At 39.9% G+C, this 25,723-nt stretch overlaps 2 protein-coding genes across 3 annotated transcripts; both read right to left on the bottom strand.

The window, feature by feature from the left end:
- Positions 1 to 1,717: 1,717 nt before the first annotated feature.
- Positions 1,718 to 4,586, bottom strand: srm (spermidine synthase). Its single transcript, XM_086141833.1, has 8 exons — positions 4,383 to 4,586; positions 4,041 to 4,161; positions 3,869 to 3,961; positions 3,610 to 3,763; positions 3,449 to 3,532; positions 3,178 to 3,323; positions 2,882 to 3,004; positions 1,718 to 2,785 (listed from the first exon to the last, which is right to left on the bottom strand). The coding sequence occupies exons 1-8, from the start codon at positions 4,532 to 4,534 to the stop codon at positions 2,768 to 2,770; spliced, it is 891 nt and encodes a 296-aa protein (XP_085997959.1). The 5' UTR covers positions 4,535 to 4,586; the 3' UTR covers positions 1,718 to 2,767.
- An 8,791-nt stretch (positions 4,587 to 13,377) lies between these two features.
- On the bottom strand, positions 13,378 to 24,549 carry exosc10 (exosome component 10). Of its 2 annotated transcripts, none has more exons than XM_086141787.1 (25): positions 24,389 to 24,549; positions 23,255 to 23,391; positions 21,935 to 22,058; positions 21,747 to 21,851; positions 21,410 to 21,569; positions 21,180 to 21,288; positions 21,009 to 21,084; positions 20,812 to 20,922; positions 20,034 to 20,177; positions 19,263 to 19,453; positions 18,830 to 18,986; positions 18,515 to 18,663; positions 18,282 to 18,332; positions 18,062 to 18,173; positions 17,912 to 17,959; positions 17,752 to 17,827; positions 17,575 to 17,684; positions 17,394 to 17,486; positions 17,236 to 17,304; positions 17,000 to 17,105; positions 16,846 to 16,919; positions 14,035 to 14,212; positions 13,867 to 13,931; positions 13,699 to 13,778; positions 13,378 to 13,587 (listed from the first exon to the last, which is right to left on the bottom strand). In XM_086141787.1, exons 1-25 carry the CDS (start codon positions 24,509 to 24,511, stop codon positions 13,557 to 13,559), a joined length of 2,679 nt encoding a protein of 892 aa, XP_085997913.1. In that variant the 5' UTR covers positions 24,512 to 24,549; the 3' UTR covers positions 13,378 to 13,556. The 2 variants fall into 2 exon arrangements, with proteins under 2 accessions (XP_085997913.1, XP_085997914.1); XM_086141788.1 differs by having other exon boundaries at positions 14,035 to 14,209.
- Between the last annotated feature and the right edge of the window lie 1,174 nt (positions 24,550 to 25,723).

The raw sequence follows: 25,723 nt of genomic DNA, 5'->3' as shown, positions 1-25,723 counted from the left end.
TCTGGGTTTATGTTGATGCTTGTTTTCTGTGTGATTTTGGGGTTGCTGGGAATGATGCTGTTGTGGTTTTGGGTACATTGAATTCTGTTGTTTTTTTTTTTACCTGGACTTGAGCAGGAACAGTTAGTTGTATTGCAGGCTTGTGTGCCATGGCAAACAACTGCTATTGCTCGTTAAAAAGATGTTTTATTGTCACCTGGGTGTTTCACTGACTAAAACGCTCCAGGAAGGACAACATTCAAATTTCATGTATTGATGTCAACTGACACAGATGTACTTTTTTTTTGTGCTGTGCAGAAAAACTAACCAAAATCCAAATAAATTGGCAAAATATTTTTGGTTGGTCCGGCACAGATTTTGACTTTGAAAGGATTTTCTTTTTCATTGTGAAAGTGACGTTGAAATTTTCATTTTAACTGTCATCAATAAAAAGGGATAGATTATAAACTCTTAATCTGGCGACATCACATTTATCTGCTCCCAAACAGCAACATTTAAATGCTACTGAAATATAAATGTAATACATAATACCTATATATATAAATGTAATACATAACTATATATATATATATATATATGTGTGTGTGTGTGTGTGTGTGTGTGAGTATAAAATCAATCAAATTAACGTGCCTTTTTGCATGTTGTTTATGCATTTGGCTGCCTGCACATGTGTGCTCAAATCTTATCACCTTATTTACTGATTGAACATGTTTTAACTCTAAAATTGATATGATCTCTTGAAACACAGCACAAGTCAGCCTCTAGTAAGATATTGTATGTAGTTTGATTTCCTAGTTATGTACTCACAGCAGTACAAGCAGAGTATGCAGAATGTACCATGAGTATCATCGGTCTTGAGAGGTAGCAAATTACTGCAGCATTGTAGACCCTACATAGACCCTGCGATTGCTGACGGCTTATAATTTGAGTCTGCTAGAAAGAGGTAAATTGAAAAATACCTGTTCAAAAAAAGTTTTTACATTTAGTTCGATATGAGTTAAAGAAATCCATTCATTGCTGAGACAAAACATTTTATCTGAGTTCAGCGTGCACTAATTGGAATACATCAGAATCAACTCAATACAGGAATTAAGCTTGCAGTTTGACAAATGATAGGCTGCCATCTAACGTTAGAATAGTGTAATTGCAACCAGCTCCAACCTCTTTATTACTTGATCTGCTCAGCTTATTCTGCACCAAGGGTCACGACCACAAGCCAACCCCACAAGACTTTGGGCCAGAGGCTGGGGTATACCTTGGACTGGACGCCAGTTGATCTCGGGGCCAATTGTAGACACAAAACCAGTCATTGTCTCAGTCACATCTATGATATGTGTAGAAGTCTTCTTGTAACCTAATACACGTCTTTGGAGTTTTGCAGGAAACTGGCGAAAACCCAGGCCCTACCCTCTGCTACCCACCTACAAACTCAATGCAAAGCAGTTACAGCGAATCTTTTAAAACACATCAAACATAAACCTCAGGTTAGTCATAACACGGTATTGCACTTGGTAAAAATTGAGGCAAACTTATGACGGGGTTTGTATTGAATTTTTTCCCATGTCCAATAAACCAGTGAAATAGAAATGTTTGGCTATTTAAAGAGAAGTCCCTGTTCTGCAATTGTATTAATTTTCAAAGGAGCAAGAACATTAGTATTGTCCGATAAAAACTCCCAACAAGATCTCTGAGATTGAATACAGAGATCCGGTTATCACTTTGTTACGGATTTATTACCGTTTGTAATTACTATAAAAACAAAACGTTATCGTCAAGGTATGTCTTCACTTTTGAGAGGTTGAATGTGGATTTACAACTAAAAGAAATGTTAGCATGATACACAAACAAAAAAAGAACAAATCATTGCATCCTGTAGTAAGACTCAGCGCGCAGGGTCTTGAGCCCACAATCAGCGCCCAATATCTCATTATGCAAGATATAGCTGCACATTCAGTTACCATCTCAGGTGACGTGTCTTGCACAAAAAAGCCTTGGTGCTATACTTCTGCTGGGAAAGAAAAATTAAATATTTTTTTCATATTGAGAGTACCAAGTCAGAAATACTTTAAAAGGATGATTTTTTTTTATCACCACTAGGAAGTTGACATTTCACCAGAGATACTATCTGACTAGATCACGATGATATATGTAGAACAAATTCAAATTTTTATCAATTAACCAACGTTAGGCACTCTTAAGACTTCTTGTTTGTGTAGAGGGCAATATTTTCCTGGACAAAGTCGTGACAAATGGCGTGTGTGTTTTCCTATGAGCACAAACTGAAACATGAGCAGCCAAAACACTCCCCTGAAAGTGCAGCAATACATTACTTATACATACTCCATATGCTATGCAATATATTGTACAGTGTAGACGGTGTTACTCAGATAAACATAACCGTTTCAGTGTGAGGTCAGATTTGGTGGTGATGCTCTTCCCACTCAGCTCAAGCTAAATAGCTCTTTGCGGAATGCTGAACCAACAAATACAGAATAGTTCTGATTAACACAATACATGAGACAAATAAATAAACACAAATAGTGTTTAAGACTGGAAGGAGGAATCAAATCAGAACAAACCATTTTCTGTTCAACTCAACATTGCCCCCCCCACCACCTACACACACACACACACACGTGTGTGTGTGTACTCTCTGAAATGCAGCTCATAATTGTGGATTGTGAGGAGATGAAGGAGCTGTAAAACAATAGTGAATATCTGCAGCGAGGCCTCGGGTGGTCTCACACTTGGGGTCAGCTGTTGACGGTCATGCCTCATTGAGTACCTGTCAATATTCAAGAAAATGACAAGAACATTAAAAAGTAGAAAAATGTCTCACATTATTCTAATTACTAAGTAAAGATCAACAAAATAAGCGTACCTTTCTTGCAAACTCAGGGAGCACAAATGACGCTTTGTGAATTTCAGCATTGTAATATTTAAGGTTCATACTTCCCAGTTCTTCTTTTGTTAATTCTTTTACTGGCTTCCGGAAACTTGTTTCCTATGTGACAGTTAAGGGAGACACGAGTCATTGAAATTGGCAGCATCAAATCCTAGGTTTTGGAAAAAAAAAGAAAAAAAAACACGCCACCTGGGACTACCATACAAAAGTAAGCAGCCCGATCAATGCTGACAATGAATGCGGGGCATTGGAAAAGTACAAAGCACACTTACTGGATTTTTACTGCAAAGCATGAATCCAATTTGGCCACTGGGATACGTTGGGATGGTGGTGTAAGCATAGTCTACCACAGGAAATAGGGTCTTGCAGAAGGTTTGCATCTCCTTTATCAGTTCCAAATGGAGCCACTGGCACTCCCCTATAAGATTGACACATGAAAAGATGACTAAAAAAAAAAAAAACAGCGCTTTTGTAAATACTATTAAAAGTCACTCACACCAGTTTACACTTTTAACAACTAATCCGGCATATCAGAATATTCACCTTGGGAACAAAGAATTCCACCCTTTGTCAGGGCAGTCTTCATCAGCTGATAGTACGTCTCTTTGAACAAACTTTCAGCGGGGCCTGCAAAGCAAAGGAGAACTCAAGACTCTGTTCCCTGCAATGCTTGGCAAAGAAAATTGAGAGTGACCGGTTCTCACCGACGGGGTCCGAGGAATCTGTAATGATGATGTCAAAGGCATCCTGGTTCTGCTTCATAAATTCAAAACCGTCCCCAACATGGAGGGTCAACTTAGGACTGGAAAACCCTCTGGCCATCTCTGGGAGGAACTTCTTAGAGACATTAATAACATCCTGCACAGGGGAAAACACCAACATGGTGTCATTAATATTGAGAAATGTGTAATAAGAAATAAACAATGGGTGTGGAGAGGAGGCTTGTGAGTACAGTGGCATCACCTCATCGATTTCACACAGAACCACTGTCTCCACCTTCGGATTCTTCACCACCTCCCGTACCACACCACCGTCCCCGCCACCGATGATTAACACCTGTAAATTATTATAGATTCAGTGTGGCCTGCTTGCCGGCACTTTCCCGGCCACTTATTTCCCCGAATCTGTGCATTACCTTCTTGGGAGAAGGGTGGCTACAGAGGGGAAGATTGGCTATCATTTCTTGGTAGGCGAATTCATCTCTCTGAGTGCACTGGATCACACCATCCAACACCAACACATTCCCGTAGGTTTTACTGTGAACATTATGTAACAGCAAAGTTCACATTAAAATACCAAGCCTGAATTCAGTTCCGAGACTACGGCAATGGCACTTGACATCTGGACAACTGGTTCACCCTTACAAATCTGATTTATTTACATAGAGAAACACCCCGGAGTTTGGGGAATCTCTTCATTGCTACTAGAGGCTAACAGCTAGGAATGTTAGCCAAGTCATAAAGCTGGGCGCTCCTACCTCTTAAACACCAAAACATCTTGAAATTTGGATTTCTTGTGGTACAGGACCTCCTCCACTTGGAGACTGGTGGCTTGCCCCGGCCATAACGTACACGTTTCCGTAAACCAGCCGTCTTTGATATTGTCCATGCGAGCTGGCGAGGAGCACATGTGAACGTGTTTTTAAAAGTGTGGCACCGTAGAGTGTCGACAAAGCTTTGACACTTGCTCGGTGTCTGTCAGCCAACCGTGCTGCTTCGCGTTGTAGCGAATGGACGGTGCTGACGTCATTAACTCGCCGCAACGAGAGCCAATGGGAAGGTGAGTTGTATGTGCTCGCGTATAGTTTGTTTGATTTCGCACCGCCGGCGCCACCCAGTAGCTCAAATTAAACTGAACCAGCGGGTAGTGCCGGTTACAGAAGGGACTACCCAGTTTTTCGATTCGCTTTTGATTTAAATGATTTACATCCCGAAGAGAATTGCGTATTTGAGTATCATGTTCCCACGGATACATTTCAAAAGAGGGAATCATCCCTTTTTTTTTACAAAAGAATTTTCAGTTTTCCTATTTGCAGTTAGCTATCTAGCTAGCAGCAACTGGGACGATTCCACAATGTTCCTATAGCAAACGAATCATTTTTGAATTGAAGTTTCAGTGGTACAAATGAGACAATTTTTTTATTTTATTTTTCGCAGAAAAGGATTACACCATTGTCATGAGTACAGGAAAGAACAGTTTCTTACTGCTTTTGGACAATTCTATTATACGAAAGTGCTGAAATGGCAAGTAAGAATAAGAACAACTTTATTTATCCTGAAGGAAATTGTTGTGCCAGAGTTTCAAGTTAAACATAACAATAAGAAATAATAGTAGGAAATTGTATAAACAGTATAAAAAAGGGGGGAGAATAAGAAATACAAATAAAACTATTAAGTATCAAAGTAACAAGTCAAGGCTATAAAGTGTCTTAAGGTCTTAAGTACAAAGATTTTGAGATTCCCTGCGGCTGTAGGGAGAGGAATTTAAAGTCCACATTTACAATGAACTGGACTGGACACACAACACCGATGCTCTGTACAGGAAGGGTTAGAGCAGGATGTTCTTCCATGGGAGACTGAGGTCATTTGGCTTCTAGCGGGCCCCTAAAGACCTACCAGTCTGCCAGGACTGGTCAATAGGCTCAATAAGCTAGTGAGGAAAGCCCGCTCGGTGGTGGTACTGAACGTGGACCATCTTCAATCGGTGGCAGTGGGGAGGATGAAGGACAAACTGGGAGCGATCCTGGAAATCCTTCCCACCCCCTGCACCATGAGCTGTGGCCTAAGGGCAGCTCATTCAGCCAGCGTCTCATCCCGCGCCGGTGCAGAACTGAACGCTTTAGACGCTCCTTTGTGCCCAAGGCCATCAGACTGCAAACAACCGCAGTCTGGACGGCACACAACTCTGACCGGCCGGAGGTGCGTCTGTGCTGCTTCCACAGCCTCACTCACCCATTCACAACTCTATTTTATCTTTGTTGGTCTCAGCCCATTCACATCCTGCTTATTTTGGTTATTTATTTTATTTTTGTCATTGCTATTGTCATTCTGTTTATGTTGTTATTTAGTTTTGGTAGTCTATTTTCACCCTCACTGTCTTTTTTTTCCATTCGGTTGTCGATTCTTATCCTTGTTGTTGTTCTCTCTGCTGTGTATTTATTTGTGGGTGTCTTTTGCTACTTTCTAATTGTCTATTCATATTTGTAATCATATTCATTGACACTATTACTGTTACACTCCTGTGACAAAAGAATTTCCCCTATGGGGATCAATAAAGTTTATCTTATTTTACCTTACCAAGTCAGTCAGATATTAAGTATGCAGTGCCAAATCACAACATAGTTGTCTCATGACACTTAACATGTAGTGGAGGTCTGGGTCACACTTAAGATTTACAGGAACCCAACATTCTTCCATGAGTAAGCACTTACCATCATTGGAAAGGAAAAACAAAAAAAACATCTGACAATTGGAGCACAATGTGGACGGCCTCTTGTCTCGACATTTTGGAGTAGAAAGAGAGAGAAGACTTTCAGAAGTCTGACTTTGTGAACTGTCACACTTTGGTGCTTGTCAGGGGATAGAACATCAGACCCAGAGCTCTGAACACTTTATTTTAACTGCTGAATTAAATACTGATTGAAGCCTAAATATCTTCTCCTATTGCTTCATCAACGAACACGCAGGATCCACCCACACATAGTGTCAGGGTGGAATGGGACAGGATCAAACAACATGGATCCTGTACCAAAGGTCTGAAAGAGGAGACAGAGGCAGCGGGGATATAAGGATTAGGAGGAATAGACACAAATAAACTCTTACTAATAATTACAGTAGTGTGGCGGACACAAAGGGGTGTGGTCACACCACAATAGCACCATTATTAGGGGTAAGTATTAGTTAGTAACAGGGCAATAGTTGAAATGATTCATTCATAGTTTAAATAATTCATAAATTAAACTAAAATGGTGAACGCCCAGGAAGAGAGCTTCAGTAGATCAAACTGTACCACTTGGGACCCGCAAATTGAGAGAGCCCAAAGACTCGGGGGAAGAAATGAGGTACTGATGAAGGGAGGAATACGATAAATTCAAGCGACTGGCTTTGTACATTAAGCTTCAACTTCATTAGAACAAGCAATTTCTCAGTTCAATCAAACATCAAAATGCATAAATTACGTGGGATGAATTATTCAAAGATCGCAGTGATTCTGGGACTTCTTTCAGGGACAATTTCCAAGCTTTTTATCACACATTTTACATTCATTCTGTATCCAGTTGTCAGGGTCAAGGGGGGACTGCCTCTCAGCTGACATTGGGGAGAGACAGGGTTTACCCTGGACCGGTCACCAGTTGTTCACAAGTACAACCATTCACTCTCATGTATTCATTCATTATCTTCCTCTTATCTTGCACTTAGGGTTGCGGGGATGCTGGAGCCGATCCCAGCTGTCATTGGGCGAGAGGCGGGGTTAACCCTGGACTGGTCGCCAGTCGTTCACAAGTACAATCATTCGCTCTCTCATTCGAAATCGGACAATGAAACATTACATAATACACTGACCTGCTTTTATTGCAGCCTTCAATTCATTCAGTAATATAAAAGGTGGCCAAGTGTTGTGGCAATGCTTCGATTGAATAAGATTCTCAGGAGCCAGGCAAATCTTGCAAAGATACTTTTTTTCGGAGAAACTTTGGTCAAAGGGAGTACACACATACAACAGAGCTGCAACACAGTGTTATCTTGAAGTAAGGGCGATGAATGCCTCCTATACTTGACCTGGGCATCACCTTGAGACAGTGACAGATGGGTCACTTAATGCATGTTGTGTATGCATCTATGTGCATGGACATAGTTCCTCTTACTCCTGGCGGCGTGACACAGGGGGGTTAGAGCGGGCGTCCTTGGAACCGCCCAGTCCTGGTTTGAGTCACGGCTCCTCCTAGTTTTTTTGAGGTGCTGTTGAGCAAGATGCTAAACCCCGAACTGCTCCCCTGGCACTGTTCAGCAGCTGCCTTCTGCTCATGATTCATCCATGATGGGTTAAATGCAGTGGTCCAATTTTGCTGATGTTGTGCTCTATGTATAACTGAATGTGACAATGAAGGTCTCTCTTCTTCTTCTTCTCTTTTACTCCCTATGTGCTTAGACAGTTTCTCTCTTATTCATTGTGTACATATAGTGTGCATGAACATCTGTCTGATGTAGATACTGATATGTATCAGCTACTGATTTGGCATATCTTGTCTCAGAAAACGCCCTCAGATAGTCTGCCTCTCCTTCTGGGATTATGTCTATGAATAATGCCTTTGCTACTACATTACAGTTGGCACGTTCGCTGGAAATGCTTCTACCCATTTGGACCACATATCAACCATCACCAAGCAGTACTTTTCCCCTTCTGATGGTGTTAATTTCACATAGTCCATCATTATGGGGGACTAAATGGGACTTGTGGTGCCGGATGTGCTGCCTGTTCACTCATATTGCCTATATATTGTGAGCTGTGCAAATCATGCACGACTCACAGTACTTTTGTTGCCTATATGCGGAAAATTCCTTTGTGTTCTGATGCTTTGTGAGTGCTTCCAGGATCCCCCGTTTTAACGCAAGGTCCGACTCGAATGTCAAACTTGCGCAATATGGGAAAAAAATGTTTGGCCAAGCAGGGTTTATCATCTGGACGTGGTTAAAAAGTTTTGCCCCATTCTTCTTCCAAAGCGCCTGTTCCTGTGAGGTAGCAAGTGATTATAAGGCATTAAGGGACAGAGATGGGGGTTGTGGTGAATCTGTGGATATGAAAAGAGTGGAGGTAAATTTGGAGAGGGCAGCCCTTTTTCGCCGCTGCATCTGCCCGAGAGTTCCCTGTGGAGACAGAATCATTGTTAGAAGTATGTGCAAGGAATTTCCATACAGCGATTTTGCAAGGCAAAAGAATGGCATCTAACAAGGCTGCAACTTAGGATGCAACATAGGATGGGTTTGCCATCCGATTGGAGGGAATTCCAATGTTTCCACAAGGCCTGAAGTCATGTGCTACCCCGAAAACAGGGCGAGAGTGGGTATAAATAGTGACAGACTTTCCCTCCACCAACCTGCAAGCGTCAGTTAGATAAACCAGCTCAGCCACTTGTGCTGAGATGTGATCAGGGAGAATAAGAGAATATCAGTATGGGAACACCGCATAACCTACTCAGTTTGTTTTACTACCAGGGTCATGAGAAGCAGATCCGTCTATGAAAAGCTCTAAGTTGGCATTGGCCACTGAAGTTTCTTTGAGATCACACCGAGGTGTGCAGAACTGCTCCAATGCTGCGACACAGTCAGGTTCCCCGTCCTCTGGTGACGGGGTTTAAAATGCTACATCTACTAAACAGTAATATTTGCCATTTCCAAGAGAGTGGTGTTGTTACAAAGCCAACGGACGTTTGATAAGTGAGAAGTCAATCAGTTGGCTGTCCAGTGACTTTTATTAAACTTTTACTTTTACTAAACAAAAGAATTCGTATTGGGGAATTTTCACATGGGATTATCAGTCCTTCAATGACTAGGGAGTTGAACACCGGTGTAATGCCATCCACTGATTCCTTTTTCAGTGGGTACTGTTGCTTACAGGGGAGATTAAACTAATTTACCCGTAAGGTCTTGACCCAGTAAATGTATTGGATAGAGGTCTGATAGTACAAATGATAGTTTTGAGTCTCTCACCCACTTCTGTTTCACATGTCAGTGGGGCCGTTGATCTTCCTGTGACCGCCGTCCTGAAGCTCCCATGGGGTACATGACGCAACCTCTCAACTTCGGAGGTCTGCAAAGGCCCTTGTTCACATCACAGTTCACAGAGTTCATTCCGGGAATCTGCAAGAAAAACAATTCTTTCTTTTGCTACTGTAAGTTCATTCAGAAAAGGTTTTATATGAATTACTTGACTTGCTAGACACAAGTCTTTTTGTATCTTCTCTGTCTTTGTGCCCCTTTTCCTTTGCAAAATAACATTGGTGTGTCGCTGTAGATCTGCCGGTCCGTATTCCTCGTGACAGTCCACATACAAGTATTGGACCTAGGCAGCAACATCAGGTTGGAGTCCGTTTAATATCAGGTTGCAGAAATTACCCCTTTCCCAGGGGGTGAGGTTTAGCCCGAGAGGTTCCGGACGTTCCATCCCCCCATGAGTGTTACCTTGGTAATGTCAACATGCTCCTGGAAGGTGTTTCTGATGGCATTGATGGTTTGGGTGGTGGTACACATCTGTGTTTTTCAGCTTAGTCACCAGTATTCCTATTTCTGCACGTCTGTGGCTGTCGGGTTAATGTTGTCAACGGTCAGGAGATTTTTGTTTGGGTTGGTCCCCTAAGGGCAGATGGCCCTATTCTGCTTCTTGCAGAGCTGGATTTGGGCGATGCCTTGGAGGGCAAGAGTCAAAGTCTGGATCTACGTTCAAAGCTTGTAGTGCTTTCATGGGACAGAGAGAAGATTGCGCAGTCGGAGCAGACGGTCCCACATATATGGAATTTTTTCACTGTAATTCTTTCATATTCTGTTTTCTCTCCCTACTTTCTGCTTCCTTTTTCCACATTCCCAAACATGTTTTATGAAGTTTGACTTCTTCAAACACTTCCCTCCTTACCTTCTTTTCCTCAGACCGTTTCGTTCAAAGTACTTTCCTAACTGTCTTTCTAATTCCATTATCTTTTTGCGGCTTAAATTTCCCCCTTTTAGGAATCCATGGCATTTCGTCCCGATTCCCAATTAATTTGTGCTTTCATTCCCATATTTTTTCCTCATGAGCTCAATGAAAGGACCATCAGGTGGAGGGATAACTTTGACTTGACTCAAAGCCTTTTTTGTGCTATTATTTTTGTCATTCTAAAATGTCTTCTGGAATTGCAATTCACTTTCTTCGTCCCAAATTGCAGATCCTAGACACGTATGTCTTAGTAAATGGTTCCTTTATCTACTCTCAAGAAGTATACTTATACCCTGGCATCAGCATTAATATCCCATGGGAGATACAGGTATACCAGCTTCACAAGCCTCTCCTGAATGTCAGATCAAAAATTTTGATATATCCTCTGGAGATTTAACATACGGCTCATAGGCTTTCCTCTGTTGGGTTCATTGGATTCTAGCGGTGACAAGTTTGTAATGGAAATTCAATTCGATAAGATTCTCAGGAGCCAGGCAAATCTGTCGAGGCATGTTCCTTGAGTATGAATCTATGTACCAAGACAAAAAGCGGGGGAAAAAAGTATTTAGTCAGCTACCAATTGTGCAAGTTCTCCTACTTAAAAAGATGGAAGGCCTGTAATTTTCATCATAGGGACACTTCAACTATGAGACAGAATGAGGAAAAAAAATCCAGAAAATCACAGTCTGATTTTTGAAGAATTTATTGGCAAATTATGGTGGAAAATAAGTATTTGGTCAAGATCAAAAGCTCATCACAATACTTTGTTATATACCCTTTGTTGGCCATGACAGAGGTCAAACATTTTCCGTAAGTCTTCACAAGGTTTTCACACACTGTTGCTGGTATTTTGGCTCATTCCTCCATGCAGATCTCTAGAGCAGTGATGATTTGGGGCCGTTGCCGGGCAACACGGACTTTCAACTCCCACCAAAGATTTTCTATGGGGTTGAGATCTGGAGACTGGCTTGGCCACTCCGGGGCCTTGAAATAATTCTTACAAGAAGCCACTCCTTCGTTGCCCCGGCGGTGTGTTTGGGATCATTGTTATGTTGAAAGAGCCAGCCATAATTCATCTTCAATGCCCTTGCTGATGGAAGGAGGTTTTCACTCAGAATCTCACGGTACATGGCCACATTCATTCTTTTCTTTACACAGATCAGTTGTCCTGGTCCCCTTGCAGAAAATACAGCCTCAAAGCATGAGGTTTCTACCCCCATGCTTCACAGTAGGTGTGGTGCTATTTGGATGCCACACAGCATTCTTTCTTCTCCAAGCACAAGTTGAGTTTTTACCAAAAACATCTAACTTGGTTTCATCTGACTGTTGGGACATTTACCCAACCCTCTTCTGGATCATCCAAATGCCCTCTAGAAAACTTCAGACAGGGCGGGACATGGCACTTCAGGATTTGAGTCCTTGGCGGCATAGTGTGTTACTGAAGGTAGCCTTTGTTACTCTCTGCAGGTCATACAGAAGGTCCCTCCTTGTGATGCTGGGATTTTTGTACATTTCTCTTATGATCATTTTGACCCCATGGAGATCTTGCATGGAGCCCCAGATCGAGGGAGATTATCGGTGGTCTTGTATGTCCTCTATTTTGTCATAATTATTCCCAAAGTTGATTTCTTCACACCAAGCTGCTTGCAGATTCAGTCTTCCCAGCCTAGCACAGGCCTACAATTTTGTTTCTGGTGTCCTTTGCCAGCTCTTTAGTCTTGGCTGTAGTGGAGTTTGGAGCGTGACTGTTTGAGGCTGTGTACAGTTGTCTTCTATAAAAATAGCCAGTTCAAACAGGTTCCATTAATACAGGTAACATATGGAGGACAGAGACCCCTTAAAGAAGTTAGAGGTCTGTGATAGCAAGAAATCTTGCTTGCTTCTAGGAGATCAAATACTTATTTTACCAAGGAATTTATCAATCAATTAATTAATTAATTAAAAAATCCTACAATGTGATTTCCTGGATTCTTTCCCCCCCATTCTGTCTCATGGTTGAAGTGTACCCATGATGAAAATGACAGGCCTCTCTCATCTTTTTAATTGGGAGAACTTCCACAACTGGTGGTTGACGAAATACTTTTTTCCCCGCTGTAGTTCCTCTTTTTCTCCATATGTACTAAAACATAGTTTCTATTTTGCTCATTGTGTACATAGAAGGAATTAACATAATTGATTCAGCAACAGCAGCTCATTTTTTCTTAGTATCACCTACTGATATGGCATATCATCTCAGCATACATTCTTGCCGTTAGTCTGTGTCTCATCCATCAATATTGTATGTTAGTTGCAGAGCAAGCATAAAGTATTCCATAACACAAGAGATAAAAAAGCCCATCATTTTACTTTCAGTCTACATCAAATTGGTCATAATGAACTCTGTGGAGAATCTTAACATCTGGAAGGAAACCTTTGCTAAAAATCTTTTGGTGCTTTCAGCTCAAGGATGAACTCCATTCAGTTAAATTGTATTCAAGAGGTCAAAACATGAAGCAAGCTGATATTTGCAAAGATAAGCACCCCAACCTCTTTATTTTATGAAATAACTACCTGTAAAATCACAGCAATAGCCAAGTATCATGTTTATGATCAAGTTAAGTTCACCTCCTGTCGTGATGCAAAAAAATAGACCACATTTCAAAAATCTACAAGAGCCTTCAGTTACGGCTATTTCGGAGGGAAAGTTTGACTTCATTCACTTCATTTCACTAAAAGATTTACATAAAGATGTGAAACAAGTGAAACGATAAGTTATAAAGATTACAGGTGGCCAAGGAATGTTTCATTTAAAAGCATCTTTAATAAAGTGGATTGCTGTTATATGTATTTACAGACTCAACTGTTACACAGATGAAATAAAAAACAAAAACAAATCACAAATCATCACTTTATTAAACACTGAAAGGTTGATTTGAAATAATTAAGATGAAAAAGTTTTATGAAAAGAAAATTGCATTGCGACAGTTTATCTTTTCGGCCAGTTGTGGCGGAATCCTCTGTGGAGAATAAAAATAAATAACGATTAGCACACTTGAGTTGTTTGCCTTTACTGGGGCAACAAAAAAATTGAAAAAAAAAAACTTGTAATATTTATTTAACTGACTTACCTATCAGACTTCCCAGGAAGGTATGACATACTTCGGTTTCCAGGTCCAAAATTAGATTTTTGCCCCGTGGCTGTCTTGTGCTTGGATGAAGATAAAATCCATCAAGCACAAATATTATGTTTGTGCATAGGCACACACTTTTATCAGTGACAAGTTTGACATACATACCTTTTTCTTAAAGTCTTGGCTTTGCCTGTTAGGATTGAACTGTTCATTATCCTTGGATTTAGGATCTGTAAAATTGAAACCGTGCATTACTTTGTATACCTTAACAACTGCGAAGACAGGTATATTGTGATTTCTAAACATCAATAAAAATGAAATCCACATTTATACCCGCAAAGATTTTGAGATCTGACTGGCTGTAGTCAAAGGGCTTGAAGGTGTCTTCAGGAGGTGGTTCTGTTATTTTGGCTTTTTCCAACAACTTCTGTTTCTTATTTGGTTTGGGAGTCGACTCTCCAACATCACTGGCAACCCTCTCCCTTTTCTTTGCTTCACCTTTGGCTAGCTGCTAAAAAAATGCATTATTACTTATTATGCATACATTACATCCTATTAAAATCTTGGGTTGATGAATGAACACCTTTCCTTGTCATACAACATTTATTTGCTAAAATATTGAACACTGTAATACAAAAATGTATTTATTTTTCTTTCTGTTAAAGTGTTTGATGCTTTAGCTATTTCTGTGGCAATCCATGACTTTTTCCAGTATTCTAATTAAATAATGAGAAGGAACAAACCTACCAAGCACAGATAAAAAGCAGTTAGAAAAAGTGGACATACAGTTCTGTTATGCAGGGAAAAAGATAATTTATCACTATATATATATATATATATATATATATATATATATATAGTTTGGCAAAGAAATAATGGACGTAAGCTAATAGTGTGAGACAAGTCAATGTCAAAAGAGGAGCCTTTAGCTATCATGAAATATCCCTTAGCCCTAAGTTGTAATATTATGTTAGCAATAAGCTTTAAAGATAAAACGTGAATGAATATGTTTCCAAACAGAACAAACTACACACGTGAGGTGACAGATTAACAATGATATTAAGTCAAACATATTTGTTTTCTCCCTACATGAACTCAAATTTGTATTTTCCAGAGTGACCAGGCAATTACAACACAGCTAAATCCCTTATGAATAAATACAGCTTTCACAGCCATCTTCAGCTTTAAACATTCTTTTGACCTCGAACTCTCCCAGGACTCTTTCTCCATCTTGACAGTCAATTTAGTAGATTTTTCCAGAAAACCATTTGTCCTTCTATATGCTTGGCACAAAGAAGGTCTCTACAGTCTCTACAATGTACAAAGCCTGACAAAAACATTTTGGTTTCTATTAAATAAAAAGGGACAAAAAGAAACCAACATGTTTCATTTATCTAGCAATTCAGATTTTGAAATGGCATGTCTAAGTTTTATTTTGGAACTGGGAGTAGTTATCTGAACCTTAAGTTGAATTGAAAACCCCACAAAGGGGCTTGTATGCATAGCATATCAACTCAATTCAAGTATCAGTCACCGAGTTGTCAATGATGAATGCTTAGCAAGAGTGCAACGGTGACTGTCACTTGGCCGTGGAGTTAAAAGTTTGTTGGTTCTTTTCACCATGTTAAACATGTTTGTTTTGCTTCAAAGACTCAAACCACGAGACTCAGCAAGCCTATTTTCTACTAGTGCTGTATTCTGGGTGATGAATAATTGTTTAAAACAGTCATGTATTATTTACCGGTACCTCCGAAGCAGCACAAGGACTTGCCTGTGTGTGTTTGTGTGTGTCTGTTTGTTTTAGAGAGGAAAAGTGAAGAAAAGATAATGATTATATTCACAGACCCTAGCAAGGGGAAAAAAAGGACCTGAACTACTTTTATCTCAGTAATACCAGATCAGTTCATTTCTTTAAACTGTGACCTAACACTATTAAAAAATACTGCGGAACATTTTTCAACCTTTCAGCCAGAGAATTATTGACCTTACAAAAAGTGGTACATCTTGACAAATTCCATTTTCTTGCCCAATTTTCACTGGGTAAATGGATGGATCCAAAACCATTCTTCCCAGAAAATGTAAAAACTTGGGAAATCATTAATCTTTCATAATTTGAGAAAGAGTCAACCAAAATAAAAGCAAAATCCGACAGATGGGAAGCGACAACTCGCAGCAGTTGGCTGGAAGAGGGGTACGACTTTGAGGGCCACTGCCAAAAAAACATCTTTCTCAGAATTGTGATATGATGCTACCGGTCATTTTAGGAATGGAGTGGCTCAAAAACAGTTTTTCACTGTTTTTCATAGCCATCAACACAGAGGATTACCATGGGACACACCATTACTTTGTGCACAAGCAAATGATGGCTCATGGCACCATCAGCAGGGAGAAAGAGAGTCAAATGGTTGTGAGTGCATTGTTTTCTACAGTACTTTGTGGACATCAGAAAAAAAGACATTACTTATCTACCTGACCATTAAGGCGGGATGGGAACACTATATTTCTGTGTGGTGTTTGCATGTTCTCCTGCGTGGGTTTCCTCTGTGTCCTACGTTTTCCTCCCACAGTCCAAAAACATGCAGGTTAATTGGAAGAAATTGGGAAAATTGCCCCGAATAAATGAGTGAAAGGTTGTTTGTCTATATATATATGTACCCTGCCCCTTGCCTGATGACAGCTGGGATATGCTCTAGCATCCCCCAAGTCTGCCTATCCTGAGTGCAGGATAAGCGGAAGAGAATGGAAGGATGGATGGATGGAAATATTATGAGAAGACAGGAGCATATGACAAACCAAGAAGAAAGGAACTACGCAGTACCCTCCAGAGGCTGGGCTAACAGTAGGCTTTGGGCAAAAAGTCATGTTCCCGATGAGGAACAGTGGACAGGTATCTCATGCTCCTGCCCCATGCCTTTGATGAAAAACCACAAGGGGCTTGTGCCATGCCTGTATTGAAGATTGTTGGCAGTGCTTTGCTCACTTGTGATGTGCATATTCATAAGCCATTGCGAAAGAAAATGTAGAGGGTTCTTTAATATGCTTTAACTGGCCCTTGGGTGAGTCTAGCTGTCCCATTAGGGACATCAAAAAGGAAAGCTGTGCAGAGCCCATCTGCACAGAAGGATGAGAGCACAAATTACTTACCCCTGCTTGCTCACGAACAGTGGCAACATTCTGTAGCGACTCCTGGTAGCTTTGTTTAGCCTTTGTTCTTTCTTCTGTCGTGGGTTAAATAGCAACAGTATGAGGTAAATATCACAGTGGAATTTCAATTTCAGATCAAGTGATATTCTCTTACCTGCTGCTTTCTTAACACGTTGCTTGGCTTCTACTTTTGCTTTACGCTTGGACTCTAACTCTTTCTGTTGTTGTTCAGTGCTCTGTAATTTCCATCTTTTACTGATCTGTAAACATGAGATGCTTCAGCTACAGTTATTCAATACATGATGCAAAGAGGACACAAACTGGTTAGTGGATGGAAACACATTTAAGAGTTTAATTCTGTATATGAACAATTGACCGGAGCTCACTTGCCTCAAATATTTTTGAAGAAGGGTCACACTTAGCATTCTTGTTAATATGTGCACCACTGGATGGTAAATACTGAAATGGGGAAGGATAATTAGATACTGCATCATTTTTGGTGAATGGATACCACAAGCTTTGAAGTAATGCAACTGATGAACTCTTACCATTCTAAAAGGATTTTCAAAAGACTCGATGATACGTTTGGCTTTTGTTTGAGCCACAGAGAGAACCTCTTGTTCAGGCTTCTTTTCCTGGACCTTAAAAAATACAGTAGAGACCATTCTCCAATTAGATTTCACATTCATTTAAAATGCGACAATGTTTAAACTAAAAGACAATTTGTACCTCGAACAGTGTGATTTTGGCCGATGCAAAGAGACCACTTGTGTTATTTACATCGTCGTCCATTTTATGTTCATCATCTGAGAAGAGCATCCCTTGTTTCTCAGGTAGTTCTGGAAAAAAGTGTTGCTTATGCATAACATATGAAATCTGCAAGACCAACAGAAGTGCTGTACTCACCATTAGAAGAAAAGTGGGGGAGATTACTCTCAGAGACCTTAGATGTGTCATGAGGACCAAACAAAATAACTTCAGGCTGAAAAAGAAATACATTTCCTTAGCGCTAAGTGTTCATGAAAAAATAACAAAAACTGAATATTGAATAACTAGTTGAACTCACCTTTTTTACAGGTGTGAGTCCTTTCTTCTTTTGAGCTGCAATCTCAGCCTGTGAGAAGCACAAAACTCTGCAGTGTTAAAAAGCCAATCATTTCAAGTACTGTATACAGCTGAATTCCTATTCCCTTTACAGAAATCCATCATTTCTTACCTTGAGAAGAGGCATTTCTCTTGCCTCTTGCACTAACAAATGGAGCTCGTTGACCTGCTGCCTCACAATTGGGGGGACAGGGTTGCAGCATGCAATGATGCCTTGAGGCTCTCTGAGCAGATAAAGACAAACATTCAGCGCTGAGATTGGTTGAATTGAGAGGCACTGATGAAAAAGGGACAGCAAATGTATCAAAATTTAACAGGCGATCTAAACTGACTTGGGGAGCTCCTCAGATATTTTGCTCATCATATGAGTGGGAAGAACGTATCTGAAAAAGAACAAACGCAATGGTATTAAATTATTGATGATGTCAAATGTCTGAAAAGGGTCTAAAATCACACAATACTGTCTGTAAGGTGTGGGTTGCGAAATAGGATTCTAAAACGAAACTATAAATAGCAACACATCTCTAGCAGATCCCAGAACAGCAAGTTCATCCAAACTCCCCACCCGGTGCTTTCATCTTCCAGCCTGGCCAGCTTGTCCCTCCAGGCAAACAGCAGTCTGAAGGCAGTAAGCTGCTGAGTGTTCAAGGACTTTTTCTGCTTTCTTTGCACTTCCAAATAAGAGTCCTCGGTGTAAATAGGCTTCATATATTTCTGCAGAGAAGGGAAGCACATTGGAATTACTGTGAAGGTCATAAAATGCACGAGATTCAGGTATGCAAATTCAATTACGAATGCATCACAGAAACGGGAATAGAATAGCGAAAAGCAAACAGGAGTATGTAGCATGATGAGTCAAAGAGGTGAGATTCGCACAGACCTTTAAGCAAATATCTTTGCTCCTGTTCCAAACACTCTGCAGGAGACTAGGCTGGCCATGGTTAGAGTCCAACAGCTGTGCCCTCACACAGTCATAGATGTAGAGGAGGTAGTGGGTGTCGGTCCGGGCGTACTGCACCATCTCCTCTGGTATGGGGCTACAATGTTGAATTATTGTATGTTACATTTTTGACTTCAGCTGCATAGAAGTGCTAAGTAGTAGTGGTAGAAAAAGAACTAGGAAATATAATAAGTGGTACAAGAACTAGCAATGTACCAAACGTGCAAGAAGCAGTAGAGGAAAGAAGTAGTCATTGTAGTAAATGCGATTATATTGCTATGGGCTAAATGCACTACTGACAAAACACATGAAATGAAGTTCCCAGAAGAATTTGGCACCAAACTAAGCAATTAATCTTCCCCCCCACTCGTACCGAATCCTCCAGTCAGCAAGCTGGTAGCGTTTGTCTGAGTCAACACTGCAGAAGTGTTTCAGCAGGTGGTCGAGGGAATGTCTGGCCAGGTTCAGGGCACGACTGGCCTGATGTGTGTCGAACAGATTGACCACATACAAGGCGAAGTCCCTCTGGAGCCACTCAATATCTGAGTCTGCGCCATGAAATACCTGCCAATAGGACAATAACATTCAGATAAAAAAGTTAGAATGTTTGTGATCAGTTACAAGGAGGCTGGTGGCCAGTACATGAATAAAAAATCAAATGCTGTCAAACAGTGATATACACTTGTCAGTATTTCAAAACCAAATACAGTGATACATTGCTTCACTGTCCATATCCATAAATAAGTGTCTTGCAATACAAAGAAAACAAAAAATGAATAAGACAAAAGATAGAAAACTTGGAAGTTGTTTACTTAAATCATCAATTGTGATGATTTAAGTAAACTCCCACCTAAAGCACTACCAAGACCAAAACAATTTGTGGAAAAAGCAGTCAGATCACTAGGCACCAGCTTTTCACAGTTATGTCTATCATTTAGTCCAGGGGCGGGCAATTAATTTTTACAAGGGGCCATTGAGAAACCTGAACGGTATTGGAGGGCCAAACCAATGATAACAGAAAAGCAGCATACTTGTATAACATGAAAGGAGCCCAGGTCTGGTTTAGATAGTCTTTCTGAAATGACTACAAATAAGCACAGGGGATAGTATATCAGGCAAAGGACTTGGGGTGCATTTGCATTACTTTGACAATAGATGGGTTAGTGAACGCCTCGTTCAGGATGTACATCTCACTCCGAAGCTCCAGGGTGTCGATGATGTAGTCCTGCTCTCTGGTGGAGATCTGCATCAGACAGGTGAGGCCAAGAAAACTCCTGTAGGAGTGATGCTGTGAAAGAGAGCAAAACACCCAGCGTCTGTTTCAATATAAACGCCTGCAGACATTGTCAAAAACAAACAAGACAAGGCAGAAACGAAGAGATGTCTTAGACACGAAATGCCAAGAGGGATTCCACTGTTTGGAATTTTATTTCATAACATTGTCAGAGAAAGCTTAGCTGATGTCGAGCAGCAAACACATTCCTCTGTGCTGTGCTTGGGAAAAGTGTTAAGAACTGAGGATATTTTATGGGAAAAGTGTTAAGAATTGAGGATATTTTATTAATTGTTTAGATGACTGGCACCACTGTTTGGAACTTTCTAGTTAACATGATGGTTATTTAAGATGAAATAGAAAAAATATAAGAAAAACTGTAAAATGAAAATAAAAAAACATAATTTCAATCACTTTATTCAAAATACTTTTGCTAGTTCTATTAGAGCTTGAATTGTTGAAGGAAAACATGTGAATATCCAAGGAACAATGGATCGCTAAGAACATTTTGCAAACCTCTTTACTTGAACTCAAATAACTAAAGAACTGGGCAACACTTTCTCAGGACAGAAAGGAACATTGTATATGAAGTTCAATATAATTACATGGGTATTTATGATGACTCAGTGTCTACCCATCAATCCCGTACCTCAAGATCCACCGCAAATTCAGGCAAGCTGCAAAGCTTCTCGTTCAGTGCTGCTAGATCCTCCAGTGTTTCAATGAAGAAGCAGTCAGTCTCAGTGATGGGTTTGTACATCTAAAAGTAAGCCACACCCAAAAGGTGAAATTGAGGCTCTTACAAGCATATATGTTATGACAGTTGAAAGACTGTCCTTAGTTTACCTGAGGTTGTGGTTTCAACAAAAGGCTGTCAGCAACCGTAAAATGATCGAGTTCATATTGATATGGATGTGAAAACCTGCAGGGATTAAAATCAAGATTATATACACATGCACATGCAATGAGATTAGTAAAAGAAAAAAAAAAACACAGTACATTGTGGTAGATTCTTACATGTCATCAACATATTCCTGAGTTCTCTGCTGGTGAATGAGGTCTGCCAGTGCTGCAGGAACATCAAGGTCCTCAGGTCTTTCCTTACGGATTTGTTTGTTGGTGAAATCTGCAACCATAGTTTATAGCAGTAAGCTGACCCTGCATAGCTTAAAAAACTGGGTTTAACGTTTGAAATTAACGTCATAATATAGAGAAGCTGGAAAAATCAATGTGAAAGTATGCCTCACAAGAAGAAAGAGGCTTTATTGCATTTGGCTTGATGAAGATCTTGGGAACAAAGGGCGTGTTGCTGTTGTCAATTTTCTCCCTGAATTTCAGCTGAGGCCTTGCAATATTCTTGGCGTGGAGTAGTCGGAAGGTCTCAGATCGGCTGCTAGACCCCGAACCCTGTTGGAGACAAGTATTGTTTAACAAAGGATCGAAGTACAACCATTGTTATTGAAAGTTCCAGCTTCATAAAAAGCACTTCTGGTGATTGACTGGCACAAACTGTTTCACCTTGAACACAGCCCAAAACTGCAACTGGCACATGCAATAGAACACCTGAGAAGTTAATTAGCCAACCTTGCGATTCCAGCTGGAAACAACAATCTTGGGTGGCTGAAACCCTGCGGGCATGACAGGCTGTTGGCTCCTGTTCACCCCATCAGCTTCATCGAGAAGAATCCCCTGAAAATCAGATGCAAGTGTTCACTTAGATGTCAAGGAACATTTCAATGTAGAAGTGGGCCTAAAAAATGTTCGGGTCGTACCACTTTCTCAAGGATTGCATCATTAGAATCCACAACCAGGTCGAACCTCTCTTCCATGCCAGTGATTGTATTGCGGTCTCTCATGTGAGACCTGCAGCTGTGATACTGCATGATCTGGCTCATACTTGCAGGGACACGATGAAAAGCAAATATAAATATCAGTAATATGTTCATGGCAGACTGTGTAGAAACAGGCTTTAAAAATTATATTTTTTACTTAATTATTTCACAAAAGTAAACTTTTATGACCTTTTTATAAGTTAAGAGCGCTCTTCTGTTTTTTAAATCTTACTTTTATCATTGTGAAATTGTATTGTAAAGCAGAGAGACGTACCATTTCTTTATTGTTTGCATATGAATTGCATCAGTAACTTTAATAAGTACTTACGATCCATACATTTAGTAAAAGGGGGACAACTGGCATCATCAAATTTCCAACATCACAATGTATCACAACATTACACAATATGAACAATTTCAAACATAAGATGCGCAGTGTTTGGTATAGCCTACCTTCAGAAACTGAATACCCATTAGATATTATTGTTGTATGCTAACTTGAATTTACAGGTATTTTGTCAAAGACTTATTAATTTCATCATCTAGATTAAAATGTATTTGAGGCAACCCGTTTAACATGCCCGGTTTTTCTCAGTAGCGCTTTAATTTGTTTGCTACTGAATGTTTTTTTATTGATATCAACTCAATGGCCCAGCAAGAGCTATTCCTCAAACAAAACAACATCCCTCAATTCACAGCAACAAAGGGGAGAAATTGGACTGCAATAATTCCAAGCACTTGGGAGCAGGCAGTTCATTTTAGCTTCTTTAGGTTCTTTAAGTCAAGGGAAAGGATAGCATCATCACTGCTTGACAACATTCCCAATCACCAATCACTTTCAATAAGCAAACTGCACAGAGCACTGAGAGGAGCACCTATTGCTGTATCTGCCGACTTTATATGACATAATTAAGCACCATTTAATCTTATGTCAACTTCACAATTACAGAACAGGGATGTAAAAAGGTTAAGCAGAATTGGATTCAGTCTAGTTAAAATACCCTGAGAGTGGTGTAATTGTAAACCGTAGTGTTGGCAATATATCCATGCATAAGCCAGCAGACATTTAGGCTACATAATTATATACACACACATATGTGTGTGTGTGTGTGTGTGTGTGTGTGTGTGTGTGTGTGTGTTAAAAACAGAGCAAATTTTTAAAAACCCATATAAGATTCAGAATATGCAATGGCGTGAACATCTACAGATGGGTGAAATTCCCTACTAAGGCTGGTCTCAAAAGTAAGCCCATCAACTCACCAGTGCAAGAGCTTATCTCCTTGAGTCTCACAGAACTCCTGGAAACCCGGGAAACTGCGATAGAAATCAAATTCATCTCCAGATTGAGGCAGAGCAGCAGACGCTTTGGTGGCTGATAATACTGCACCCAGTCCATACTGGAGATTGAGAAATGGGATTTAGATTCAAACTTGTAAAATGTACAATAACAGTTTAATTCTATACTTTATTGCTATGGAACAAGGCATTGAATACATATCATTTAATGGTGTGACACAAGGACATTACCTAACAAAACTTGCTGATGTGACATTAATGAAAAATGTGAGTGGTTTGCTGATTTTTTAAAATATGGATTAACAAAAACAAAACCAGATATAATTTCAAGTTAAATGTAACTAAAAATAATTCTGGAGAGGTATTAGAATAAAAGGCAGAGCTATTATTTTCAAGATTACAAATGGGGCATTTTTTCAAGTTGAATTGTCTATACCCAATTACTAACTATGTATTGATAGAGGCAACAAAAATGATACATACTAAAATGTAAATCTATTTCCTCCATTCATACAAAATGTATTCGTTTTTATATACAGCCTCAAAGTTCAATCGATTATTACATTAACGTCTACATATACCTGGATATCAGAGCCATACAAAAAGAAGTTGTTTGTCTAGTTTCAGTTTACTATGTTATATATTTTGTTTAGCATAGGTATCCGGATAAAAATATATCCACTTTAATACTAGACATGTAATATTCATTCTTGTAAAGCCTAAAAGCAGCTATTACATGAGAAAAATGACCACTCTTAAGTTATCATTGGAAATGCCTTTGATGGTTGCGCTCGTATTTCACTGAGGTCCATGCATTACACTTCGGAGGAAAACGACGTTGACTACTTCTAAAAATAGGCAGCGTGACAAAAACGTAGCATTTTATCCAAAAGCCACACTTCTATTAGAATAGTAAGGTAGTTAGGAACCCAAGATAAACCTGACAATAAGCTCTTTATCTCAAGAAACAGCTAGTGTTTCGGTTGAGTATGCGGCTAACTGGAGTGAACTAGCCGAGCAGCATCTCCACGCTGCTTCAGCTGGCTGAAGCTAGCATGGGATCAAACCTCCGCCGAAGACGAAGTTCTATCAACTTACTTTGACGAAAGCATCCACGTCTTTAAACCCGGGGGTAAACTCGCTGTCAGTCTCATCGTTATTGTCCATATCACTGTCCTGAGGGCATCTATTTGGTAAATTGTCGGTCTTCCCTGAATCCATCGCTTATTTACGTGTGTGTGTACATGTGAGCCGCAGGAACCTTCTGCCCGTGTGAGCTGCTGGGAGGTAAACAAAACTGAAGACAGCGCCATCTAGAGGCACGGGGTGGAATGACACCACGATTCGGGGAATTCAGAAATATTTGGTAAATATTTGATAGGCATTCTAAACTCGATGCTTTCAGATGTCGACTGAGTATTAAAGTAATACATTGTTCCACCCTAATATCTGCTTGGCAAAGTACGTTTTAATTTACAGCAACATCGATTAAAACAGAATTTAAAAACATGCGTCTCAGCTTTACTGTTGAAAAAGAAAATATTTTGACAAATAATATAATATAATATAATATAATATAATATAATATAATATAATATAATATAATATAATATGAGGCAACACATTTTAACTACTTTTACAAAACATAGTCCACGATTTACCAGTGTTGCTTAGGTTTCATGTACTGGAAAATACAATATGTTGAGTGATATTTGCCCTTGTCTCAAAATATTTGTTTCAAGTAAGGAAAAAAAATATAGTTGGAGAATTGATAAACACAAAGCAGAAGAATTCGAGATTTTTTTTTTTTTTACAAGTAACTGTAAAGTTCTAATTGTCCTCCAATATAAAGGTTTCACAATCAGAATCAGAATATAGGTTTCCCCATCATATTGAAATCATTTAGAATACTATATTTGAATTTTTAAACAGACCTCCATTATTTCAATATTCATTTCTTGTGACCTTAAATGAGACACTTGAATAATCAAATCAAATATGAATACAAATTCCTATGCGGTTTCAATCTTATGCATTCTTCTCCTTTCAGCTTTTCCCTTCAGGGGTCAATGCAGCAAATCAACATTCTCCATCTTACCCCATTCTCTGTATCCTCCTCTCTCACACCAACTAGCTTCATATCCTCTCTTACTACGTCCATAAATCTTCTCTTTGGTCTTCCTCGAGAACCTCTGCCCTGCAGCTCCAATTCACTATCCTTCCTCTGTACATGACCGAACCATCTCAGTCTGGCTTTTCTGACCTTCTCTCCGAAACATCTAACATGTGCTGTTCCTCTGATGGACTCATTAGTGATCCTATCCATCGTTGTCACTCCCAGAGAAAACCTCAGCATCTTCATCTCTGCAACCTCTGGCTCTGCATCCTGTCTTTTCGTCTTTGTCACTGTCTCTAGGCTACAAATGCTGACTT

The sequence above is a fragment of the Fistularia commersonii genome, chromosome 34 (genome assembly GCF_037954325.1).
Source record: "Fistularia commersonii isolate RoL2024-O1a breed Wild chromosome 34, RoL_Fcom_v1.0, whole genome shotgun sequence".
In the NCBI taxonomy this organism is placed as follows: domain Eukaryota; kingdom Metazoa; phylum Chordata; class Actinopteri; order Syngnathiformes; family Fistulariidae; genus Fistularia; species Fistularia commersonii.
Note: the sequence above shows the minus strand (reverse complement) of the source record. Positions and strands in the feature narration are given on the sequence as shown.